Source organism: Chelon labrosus, assembly GCF_963514085.1.
Source record: "Chelon labrosus genome assembly, chromosome: 1".
In the NCBI taxonomy this organism is placed as follows: Eukaryota; Metazoa; Chordata; class Actinopteri; order Mugiliformes; family Mugilidae; genus Chelon; species Chelon labrosus.
Window position 1 is genome coordinate 15,255,969 of NC_140337.1, and position 12,034 is coordinate 15,268,002.

Sequence of the window (12,034 nt, forward strand, 5' to 3'; positions counted from 1 at the left end):
AGTCTCCAGATTTGTCGCTAGTCGCTTTTGAAAAAAGAAAAAAAAAAGAACATTTCGCCAAGAGGATTTGAAAGTCGCTGTTGGCAACGCTGCAGACAGTGCAAACTGCGCATGCACGCCCGCTTCTGTGAGTGCCGTTCAGGTGCCGCTGCTTCAGGAAATGAGCAGTATCACTGAGTTTTTCGGTAATCAGTTACGGTAATCAATCACGGTTTTCACGATAATTAAAATTTGAAACGGTGGTACTAACCGTCGGGAATTTTACCGCGGTTTATCGTCATACCGGTAATCGTTACATCCCTAACACCTTGTAATGAATAATTCAAGCAAAAACAAGCAAATACAATACATCAGATAAATGTAGTAAAATAAAAAAAAAAAACATTTTTTAAAAATTCTGAAAAGTATTAAATCTGACAGATATCAGCGATAAGAAAATAGTTATCAAAAAAAAAACATGCAAATGACAGAAGGGAAAAAGAACAAGTATGAACAATAAATAATGGCTGGACTCTTTACTTTGGTATTAAACATGTTTAAAATGAGCTAAGTCCTCTTTCCAGTGTAAAAACATCTGTGCTACTACTTTTTACATCAGAAATGATTGCATGTGTGTGTGTGTGGTTTCCCCTCTGATTGCTTATAAGCAACTATAGAATCAGCTTCACTTAAAGTCACTGGGTTGAGACTCTTGGACTGGGACATCCAGTTGCTCCTCAGTGTTTGTGGACAGTCTCATAAACATGGTGCTGATGTCTTCTCTTCGAAACATCCCCTTCAAGGGCACCTCTGAATTCCAGTTTCGAGTCTTGGCGAACTTGTAAATACATCCAAAGAGATCGGGAAATAAAGCCGTTACATCAACTTGGTCAGCATCCTCAGCACTGTGAACAAGAAGGGAAATGTTATTACAGAGTAGTAAGCTCACACATCTCTGCTTTGCACAGCAACTTAGAATGGGTTTACTCCTTTGTGATGTTTTGCGTAGTCTTTACTGCAGCTGCTCACTTAGTTTTGAATTGATCAAGTAAAAAAAGTGTCTGCCACTTTCAGGTCAGTAACTATGAGCGCGACCCTTGGTACTCTTAGTAATGGCATTCATCTCGGTATATGAGTTACTATTAAGAGGTGTATAAGGTGAATAAGGTTGTAGGGCATTGAAGGCCTAAGTGGAAAATGCAAGGCCCACCACTACTTATACCTATGCATCATGCCTAGGGGATATTCCAAAGAAGGCTTTTCCAGAACTGACCTGGCTTTTAGGACTTAAAATTTTGTCTGTTTTTTTTTCTGTACTATGTAATACGCCATCGTGACTCTTTAAAAAAAGAAATGGCATAATTTTGATTATGTATAATTTAACTTACTAGTGCTCGTGGAGGTTGCGTATGAAGCGCAGTAACCCCAATGTGTTTTCAGAGTAAGGTTTTTTTTTGCCATCCATCTTCTGAACCAGCTCTTGAGGAAACTGGAAAAAAAAAAAAAAAAAAACATAAAAAAAAACCCCTATAAAACACAGTTTACAAGAAAACAACTGAAATTCAATTTGGAAACATCGAAGTTAAAGCTGTTATAATGCAATGTCACCTTTTCTTTCCACTGCGTGAAGGATCCATCCCCAGCACATTTTTCTAGAGAGGTAATGAGTTCCTGATCAGCCTTTCGGCAGTTTGCCACCTCATCCCTGTTACCAATCTTTTTCAAGTATTCAACTCTCCTGAAAAGGACAAGAGTGTAACCAAAGCTGTGAATAATAGTGTGTCTGGTTGGTCCTGGATGACATTATATCAGAGGTTAGGTAAGAGTTAGAAGCTCTGTCCAGAGTCAAAGTCAAACCAACCAGCAGCATAATCTTTTTCAAGTATTCAACTCGCCTGGAAAAAATGTTTGAATTATGCTTCATGAAATGTAAAATAGAAAAATAATTGCATGTTATTTCTCTATAGGAGCAAGGAATCATTGTTCATTCTGTGTGTCCCGCCAACCATTCATCTGATCTACTTCACACATCACAAGTCAGACAGGCCATGAGAGGTAGACATTATTGATGACATCTCGGCGGAAGTGATCAACAGATTTCAAGTTACTGACCAATTAGCACCCTATGAGGAACTACTGGCAGCTATGGGCGTGTTTTACATGTGAAGACAGTTACTATGGGAAACAAATCCTCTACCGACCTTCACACTTGTTACGTGCGGCTGCTCTCCCGTCTCCTCCTGGTGACTCCTCCCCTGGCCTGTTGAGCACTTGAATATTATTTGTGCCCAGGTAGGGGAGGAGACTATTTAAGGAGGCGAGGGAGGTGGCTCTAGGTCTCTCTCTCGTCGCTCGCTCGCACTCACTCATTCTGGCACCACTCACCATCGCTAGCGCACGTCGCGACAGCGCCGGGTGCTGGTAGTATTCATGTTTCTTTGTCCCTTTAGCAGGGGGTTTATTTCTTTATTATTTTAGTTTGGATTGTAGGTGACCGGTAGTCCTGTTTTCGGTTTTTGTTCATGTTGTTAGGTTTACTTTAAGCACTTTAAGTTAGTTGGGATGAGGTCGGGGTCCTACGGCCCTATGTGGGCTGGCCTCGGGTCCGAATCTCTCTTTTGTTCCTTTTGGCCGGCACCTACAGTCCTTTTTGGTTCTTTGAGTTTGTTTATCCCCTGCTCTTGGTTTTGAATTTAAATAAAACACACATTTTTGTACACCCTCCGATTGTTGTCTGGCATCCCTTAATATGTTATGTGTCTGTTGAGCCTTAGAGACCGTAACAACACTATAGAAGTTGGTCAACACAGACAGCATGATAGCTTTCAAACCTTTCAAGTGAAAATTAAAAGCTGACTTTCTGTTTGACTTTACTTAGCAGTAGCTGTCTAGGTTCCTCAGGATACAGCAGCAACATGCCACAGTATATTTTGCTGAGTGCAAAACCATGGCCTTATAAATTTTGTTGTGTTATTGTGTCATGGATGGTCTTGGAAACTACTGTATGTCAGGACAGGTTGGAATGAGTAGTTCTTAAGAAAGCTTCAATTGACTCATTCCAGCATGTGTTGAACAGGCACTGGATGATACTGATTGACTATTTTTCCAAATACCAATGAATTATACATGAGAGAAACTCAAGAACAAGAGTGTAACCAAAGCAGGGAATAATAGTGTGCCTGGTCGGTCCTGGATGACATTATATCAGAGGTTAGGTAAGAGTTAGAAGCTCTGTCTAGAGTCAAAGTCAAACCAGAACTTCAGATTGTATTCCAGCAGTATAAAAACCAATCTATAAGTCAGTCAACGTTTCTTACTTACTTGTCATCACTCCAGAAGAAAGGATGATTCAGGCATTCTTCCACCTTTGGTCTCATCTTTGGAATTTCATTTATCATATCCTCGATGAGGTCCTTTGCCACCACATCTTTAACATGATCCAGAGAGTACTTCCCCTTATCAATGTTGTACTCACATTCACAGGATCTGTCACCGAATGGATGGTGTCCTCCAGAGAGGATATAATAAATCAGCATTCCTGCCACCTTAAAAATAAACACATCATTCTATCAGTATAGGTATTTTGTCACCAAATCAATTATTGTTGGGGATGCAGAAAACAAACCTGTACATCAGTGCTTGACTTGTATGGTATGTTGGCTTCATATTGTAAAGTCTCACTGGCCATCCAGCATTTTGTTCCTGCACTGGCGGTATGCAAAGTAGTTTGGTCTTTGGGTAACCGTCTGCTTATGCCAAAATCAGCTAATCTTGCCCTCCCGTTAACATCTGCAAGACAATTATGTAGAAAAAATACATGAAAAAATAATGGTTATGGTCATTACAGAATAAAATCCTGAAGCTTTTGGAGAATTTAAGTTTTAAATTCTTACCAATCAAAACATTCTGCGGCTTCAGATCTCTGTGGAGAATTTGAGGATTTTGATAGTGAAGCACTCTCAAACTTTCAAGAACCTGGTGGATAAGTGTCTTTATCATCAGCACATGATCCACATTATTATTTTTGATATATTCTTCCAAGGTGTATTCACAGAGTTGAAGACCAAGATATCCAAAGTTCTCATCCTCTGCAGCATCAACGTATCGTACAATAGATGGATGGTCAAGTTCTGGAAGTCGTAGAATTCCTTCCTCGTTCTTCAGGACCTTGTAGTTGCTTTTATACATTTTCTTAATTGCAACTTCTGTTCCATCGTCTCTCAGTCCCAAGAAGACTTCAGTACCATCACTTCCCTTTGCGATGCGGAATTCTGCATCTTTCACATAAATAAGACTCCTAATTCTGGTTACTTTACTTTCATCTGTGGCTGCAAGCTTCTCTAATTTTTCCTTCCACCTCTTGCTAACTTGTACCCATCGTCGCTTTCCTGATGATTCAGTGGTGGTGACGTGGAATGGCTTTACATTTGAAGCTGATACCACAACAGGAACTGTTGTTGTTGGATCAGTTGAACTGGAAACGTCATAACATGGGTCTTCTTGCTTGTCTGACTTTTCCTTGTTTTTACTGGATTCAGGTAAGGCTGGATTGCCATCATTTTCTGAGTTGGGACTGCTGAAGTAATTTTTCAGAAGTCGGACCTCTTCTTTCAGCTTGTCATTCATTTTCATGTCAGCCGATGTTAGTATGTCCTCGGGCACTGAAGTGATTCCCACTGATGTAAAAATGTTAGCCACATGCTCAACTGAGAGCAAGTTGGCAAAAATGCCATATGTGTAGACTTTGATGTCAGGTGGATGTGGGTCTTTTACAAAAGGAGCAACTGATTTGCACAAGTTCTTTGTAAAGTTGGAATCCCAGCCAGTTCTGCCTTTTGTTTTCTGTGTTATGACATACAATGTTTGAAGAACTGCTAACAAAAAATCAGTGTTCGCTGTCAGGCAAAGGTCTGCCAGGAGATGGGGAATAATAGCTTGTGCTTGCTCATTTGGTATGTCTTCCATTGTGCAGAAAACTGCATGTAAACTATTAACTGCATTCTTCACATGTGTCTTGGGGATCTTTGGGAATCTATTAACTGTACCTGCAATGTAGGTATTCACATTCTCTGTCTCCTTTAACCATTTAATACTTCCCTGGCTGTATTTTTCTTTACCCCGCCCAGTAACAGTGAAGAGCAATTCAATCATGGTCAGATGGTGCTGAGGATGCTCTCGTAGCATGTCACCGTTAAATGTTCTGAACACTTCTTCAGGTGGTTCTGATTGCACAGCGATTTCCAAATCAACAAAATATTTGCTTTTGGAGCATAATTTATCTCCTTTGGATGCCAAGTTATGAATCATCTCAGCTATTTTTTTGTTGTGAATAAAATGTTCAGGGTAATTTATAGGTAGCAGTGTTACCAATGCACCAGCAGAGAGAAGCACTTTCATGACATCTTCCCTGTCGTTGAGGGCAGCAGTTTGCAGTGGTGTGACGACTACTTCCATGGGAAGTGCATGGAATTCTATGGGATTCCATCCATTTACATTAGCTTTAGCTTCAAGAAGCTTTTCCACAAAGACAAGTGGTGAATTAGACAGTGAGACATAATTCAAAGGTTTAAGGCCTCCTTGGGACTGAATGTCTGGGTCTGCACCCTGACGCAAAAGTTCCATAAAAATGTCTTCCTTGTGACTCACAACTGCAGCAGTCAGTGGAGTGAAATAATCCCCCCACTCTTTGCAGGGGTAACGTTCATTAACATTGTTGTTCTTCAGTAATTTCTTGAGCTTCTCGAGGTTGTTGTCAATTACACACTGTATAACTGGATGTGTTTCTGTCACTTGGGGCACTGCTGTCAGTGTCGCTGTCTGTGTGATGATATTCATTTCTCTGCTGAGAAGAAACAAAGTCAAGTTATTACAATTATTATCATGATGGATTTATTATTCAATTTTATTATTATCTTTAAATCTAAGAATCAAAGCTTAAAAGTACATTCTGTTTAATTTTCAACCACAAAACAATTTCCTTGAAGGATTAATAAAGTATTCTGATTCTGAATATCTAATTTCAGAAGACCTTATTAAATTCTATTTGCTGCCAGCTTATGTTTGATTCAAATTGAAGGCACTGTTATCAGAAAGCCCCAAGCAGTTGCCAGAAGTATATACATACACAGTAAGAAGAGAGAAATGTGTTTTTGTAATTTAATAACCTTTTACTTCAACAATAAATCATGAACTAGTGTTACACAGTGGGCCTAATTGGCTTTAGTAATAAATATTTACTATTTTATCAATTATTTTTTTCGTTGTGTTACATTTTCTGCGTTTCATTAACTTGTTAATGGTGTTCCTGACGTTACCTTTTCGTTTGTAGTTTGTCGGCTTACAAAAGGCTACAATTCCGTTAAGGACATTGTCAGGAAGTAATGTTAGTTTCTTCTGTATGGAGTTAAATTAGTCTCAGAATGGCCACAAATGCGTGTTCCATGATCCACATGTGAAACATGAGATTCACAAATGCATACAACGATTTGTGTGTGAATTTGGGGGGTCATAAATGCGTACCGAGCAATCTGAACAGCACCAGTGGTGGGTAGCGATGGAAAAAAGATTCGGGATCCCGCTCATTGAACCGACCACCATAGAAGACTCAAGAATCATGAATCTAGACGTCTACTGAACCAGCTCAGTTGAGGAATTTGTCCTTCATTAGATTAATATACTTCACCCCCAAAATAAAGGTATATACCTTCTATAAAATGTGACTGATGACCCTAATGATCTAGGTCTGTCATGAAAATGAGGGACAGTTCGGGTTTCTTGTGACTCCGTTTATTTACTAGCACATACCACAAAGCTAACGGTCACATTAACTTCCCAACATTTCCCAGCCCCGGTCATGTCACCACGCACATCCTCCAGCTGGCTACAGAAGCCTAATATGAACATTAATCTCACAACATCTCCCCCTTTTGTAAGAAGCGTGGCTCACTCCAGTCGCTGCGATTGGTGCAGGGCGATAACACATCAGGGCTAGGCGGATGTTTTTTTTTGGACGGCTCTCTCAGTGGCTCCATTGCCCTGTGGGTGACGGGGACTTGAGGCTATCTGGGTGAGCCCATACTATGGAGCGAGATTTGTCAATATTATTTGTATATGCAAACACCGCAATCCATGCGTATGATAGAATTTGCAACCGCAAAGTTGTAAATTGGTATTTGCACAAAGGTGTAATGATTTATTCAAATGTTTGGATTAAATCATACCAATTTGTACAAATGGGCGGCACAGTGGCGAGGTGGTTAGCACTGATGCCTCACAGCAAGAAGCTCACCGGTTCGAATCCATGGGCCGGCTGGCCTTTCTGTGTGGAGTTTGCATGTTCTCCCTGTGTCTGTGTGGGTTCTCTCTGGGTACTCCGCCTTCCTCCCACCATCCAAAGACATGCTCGTTACGTTAATTGGTGATTCTAAATTGGCCGTAGGTGTGCGTGTGAATGGTTGTCTGTCTCTGTGTTAGCCCTGCGATGGACTGGCGACCTGTCCAGGGTGTACCCCTGCCTCTTGTGAACGTATGAGTCCTCTTACGTACGTTTACATTCTTCTTGACACACTTCGGCTCTCTATAGAGAGCCCGCCCCCTCTACTTCCGGGTTATGGGACCTATCTTTCGAAAAAATATGAACGTCTATGGCGAAAGATAAATTATTTTCTGGTCCCGATCGACTTGTGCCTTGGATTATATATATCTTGTTTTTCAGAATAAAAAATGATTTTACATGTCAAGAATGTCACAGTTTGTCGCAAGATAGTTAAGTAAACGCTATGGAAAATACGTAATTAAACGAACTACAAGTCCTGCATGCTGGCGCGTACAGAACCGACCAAAACTCCATTCGTGTAACTACAGCTCTCGACATGACCCGATTCATAATGATTTTCACCTCGTTTGATGCTTCTGCCTTCGTCCTGGAAGAAGACGGTAAAGCTCTCAACAAGGAGACAGCCATAGTTCTCTAGTTATGTACATCGTTCGAGACGAGAGATGTAGTTCACTAAGCGATCTCATACAAAACCTAATGTTGTTCAGCTTATTTACGTCAAATAATTTATCTCTTGACGTGAAAAATTATCTTTTAAATTCACACACATCATATGTGAAATTCATGCCACAATTCGAACGGGACCAAAAAATAATTATGATCTCTCCATAGACTGCCGTTCATATTTTTTCGAAAGATAGGTCCCATGACCCGGAAGTAGAGGGGCGGGACTTTGGCTCTCTATTCAGAAACCAATGGATGACGTCACGATGGGTTTGTATGCGTGTTCGACTTCATCAGAGCCCGTCTACGGAGAACCTTGCCACTCTCTATTAAGTCCCATTGTAACGAATTTTGGTTGCAGTTCCACCAGATTTCCACTGGGGGTGATCGCCATGAGTGCAACATGAATGGGACTCTATGGAGCTAAACGGCTAAATGTGTCTCTTTCACCCGGTTGTCGTAGAGAAATCTCAGATTTGATTGTAGATTTTGCAAGTTCAACATGGGTTATAGGTCAAAAGTTGAATGAACGAGAACTTATGTCCTTTCGTTTTCTTACAGGTTGAGTTGTTGTTGCCCATAACACGCTAGCATTGTGCTAATGAACGCTGATTGGTCAGTGAAGGACTGATTACGACCAGAGATACCGCTTGACGGCATCGTGGCATCCGAAGTGGGACCAGAATGTTAAGGCGGACTTTTTCGCCCAAATTTTTTTTTTTTCGGCCCGGTCTTTTAAAACAACAAAACAAAAACTCTTCTAGCACGTGTATTTACCTGTGTCAGCTGTGTTGTCCATGCCTCGAGAGAAAAGAAAGTGCAGAGCGCGAAAGCACCAAAGCAGTGACTGAAGGATTGCCGTAAAGCAGTATCTGGTCGTACGATGTGTATGACATCATTGACATTTTAAAATACTTTTTAACACTAGAAGTCCCAGCATTTTTTGCTCTACCTATAAAACCCAGAGGGCAGCCGATCGGCTGGAAGGCTTTTAGCTAATATCCTAATCACCTGTGAACCCTCCTTTTGCTATGTAAACGAGGCAATCACTGGGGCACCACAGGAGGGGACATGCTGAGCCACTTCAAGGAAACCTGTGGGGAGGGGAGGGGGAGTGGGCCCAGAGAGCTTATGGGGGAGAGGGTGGCTGTTCACTTCTAACCTGGCAACACCTTGAGACAGAAACTGGTTCATCCCAAAGACAAAACACCTTGACATAAAATGGGGGAGGGGGAGAATCAGAGAGGAGCAGGATTGCTGGGGGTTTGGAGGCATGAGTGTGTGGGGGAGGGAGGCACACCTGAGGGCTGTGAACTCATTTGCTCTGTCCAGGCTGCTAACTGACTGTCTGTCTTTCACCAGTTTCACCAGGTGGCAGCCCGGGCAGAACAAATGAGCTGAATCAAAATGTAATATATGTAGAAGGATGTAGAAGTTATCAGGACCTTACAACACTGGGCTTCCAACATCCCCACCAGACACATAGGAAAAGTAAAAGAACAGAACCACATCAAAAAAGCACTCAAAATCTGTGGTTATCCCAACTGGGCCTTCATGATATTTACACATATTTACAAATAATAATAAAAAAAATACATTATCAGGATACAGTGTTAGAGAGTGGAAGTGAGTGAGACTTAGACTTAGAACTTAGACTTAAAACTTTATTGATCCCTTCGGGGTGACTCCCTCAGGGAAATTTGAGTTTTCCGCAGCAGCAAGCACGCAGAGCAGTTTGCAGACAAACAACAGCAGTGGTTTGCAAATAGTTATAGAAAAAGTGATTGAATAATAAAATGGTGAACATTAAATAATGAACGGTGAACTTCCTTTGAGTGGGATTAAAATAAGCTGTAGTAAAACTCTAGTAGGGAAAAATAAACAGTAAAACTGGGGACTCGCTGCTGTTTCCTGCAATACATTGCAACGAAACCTGACAAGTTTGGGATCAAGTTTTGGGTGGCTTGTGACTTGAAATCCAAATACATCTGCAATGTCCTCCCATATCTTGGCAAGGACCCCAGTCGTCCCAGTGGGGAGAGACTGTCCGAGAATGTAGTTATGAGGCTGATGGAACCATTCCTGGACAAGGGCAGAAATGTTACCACGGACAATTTCTTTACATCGCTGTCACTTGCACAACGACTGCTTAGCCGGAAAACCACCATCCTCGGCACAGTCAACAGGATTCGGCGAGAAATTCCACAATCAACAAGACAGAGAATCTAGCTCCATGTCAATGCCCTGCAGCTTTGGTGGTGCACTGCTACACTTTTTGAAGAAACTGCCCAGGGTGTTCTTGGGCTTTTTCAGTTGTGCAGGAGCAGTGCTAGTTTCCTTCTCGCTTTGGTCCTCTGTGGAAGAGGCATCTGTGGCTGTCTTCTCCTCCAGTGCTTTGGTTTCTGTAGCTACTCTGCTCCTCACTTCCTCCAACTTTTCAGGTGACATGTAGGTGGTCTTGAACCGTGGGTCCAGGAATGTTGCCATGGTGAGCAGCTCGTCAGTGGCAGGATCTTTGTATTTTTCATTCAAATAATCCAGGACCCTCTTCTTGATGTCCTCGCACAGTCCTGCTTTGTCTTCTTCTGGCTTCAAAATGTTTGAATTGAGTAGATGGAGAACTGGCTTAACATAGGAGACACTAACATACTCCTCTCCTGACAAGGCATCTGTAAAATCTTGCAGAGGCTTCAGTGCTTTGGTTATGGCCTCCAACACCTCAATGTCTTGCCAGGTGGGTAGAAGATGACGTGACTTTTGGTCTGCTGCCAGGACTTGAGTGATGGCCTTCTCCTGCTCCAACACCCTTTCCATCATTTTGACATGGGACCCCCACCTTGTTGGGGATTCTGTGACCAGCTTGTGGGTTGGCAGGTTCAGCTCTCTCTGTGCACTGGTCAGGGCCTTCTTCTTTTTCCAGCTGTAGGAGAATGTGCTGACCACTTTTTTGCACATACCCGTGGCCCGTGCAACTCGAGCATCATGTTGGACACTCCTCTCTGGGAAGTAAAAAGAACGAATAAGGATATTAGCATAAGTGGAAAAGTAGGTTATCAAACTTAATAAACCATTAACTGTAGAGCAGCATAAGTATTTACTGTATGGACACACTGAACATTAGGCTTACAAATCTAATAGGCCTACATATTGTATGTATGTTGGTCACTATTTTGCACATTCCTGCACAAATAGTACAGCTTTTTCATTTTAAACACATATATATTGTACATATTTTTAATAATATTTTTCATGTTATATAATATTTCATAATATTTTTATGATATTTGTATTTTATAATTATGTTTTTTTTTGTTTTGTTTTTTTACTTTCTGATTCGGTCCCCAGATGAATCACGGCTAAACAATACAATACTAATGTGGTGGCCTTTAATTTGTTTTTGTTTCCTTTTTTTAATACAAACAGAAAAGGACTGAATATGAAATGTTGGTTTAGATAGTCTAACTTACCAATAGCGTTGTGCAGTCTGTGTCCAAAACATGCGAGTCTCGTCCATTTATTGATTTCCAGAGCGTGCACCATGTTTGCACCGCTGTCAGTTGTCATGCACACCAGACGCGCTTCATCCAAGCCCCAGGCAGAAAGTGCATCCTGCAGTCCTAACGCAATTATTGCTCCGGTGTGATCTTCGGGGAAGAAGGCGGTCTGTAGGCATCTGCTGCGCAACTTCCAGTCATCGTCAATGAAGTGGATGGTGAGGCTAATGTATGGCTCAGTAGTCCGGCTGGACCATAAATCAGTAGTGGCCGAGTAGGCTTCAAGGTGGCGAATTTCGTTCATGACTCTGTCCCGTACCTCCGTGTACAGCTCTGGCAGACACTTCTGGGTAAAACATTTCCGACCAGGCAGCTCGTATCTTGAGTCCAGAGTGTGAACCACATGTCTGAAGCCATCTCTCTCTATGGTTTGAATGGGCACCATGTCCTTTGCGATATATAGCGCAATTGCCCTGGTAATATCTTTCCTTACTACTCTTGTCGTAAGGTGTAGCAGCAGTAAACGATGCCTGCAGTGAAAGCTGTGTAGTCTTGGGACGTG

The 12,034-nt window shown here is 41.7% G+C and overlaps 1 protein-coding gene across 1 annotated transcript; it reads right to left on the reverse strand.

The window, feature by feature from the left end:
- Window positions 1–645: 645 nt before the first annotated feature.
- Window positions 646–5,814, reverse strand: LOC311491382 (uncharacterized protein; the record flags this gene model as incomplete). Its single annotated transcript, XM_084549285.1, has 7 exons — window positions 646–965; window positions 1,368–1,468; window positions 1,588–1,717; window positions 3,301–3,524; window positions 3,605–3,768; window positions 3,873–4,655; window positions 5,025–5,814. 7 exons carry the CDS (start codon window positions 5,812–5,814, stop codon window positions 665–667), a joined length of 2,493 nt encoding a protein of 830 aa, XP_084405411.1. The 3' UTR covers window positions 646–664.
- Window positions 5,815–12,034: the final 6,220 nt, after the last annotated feature.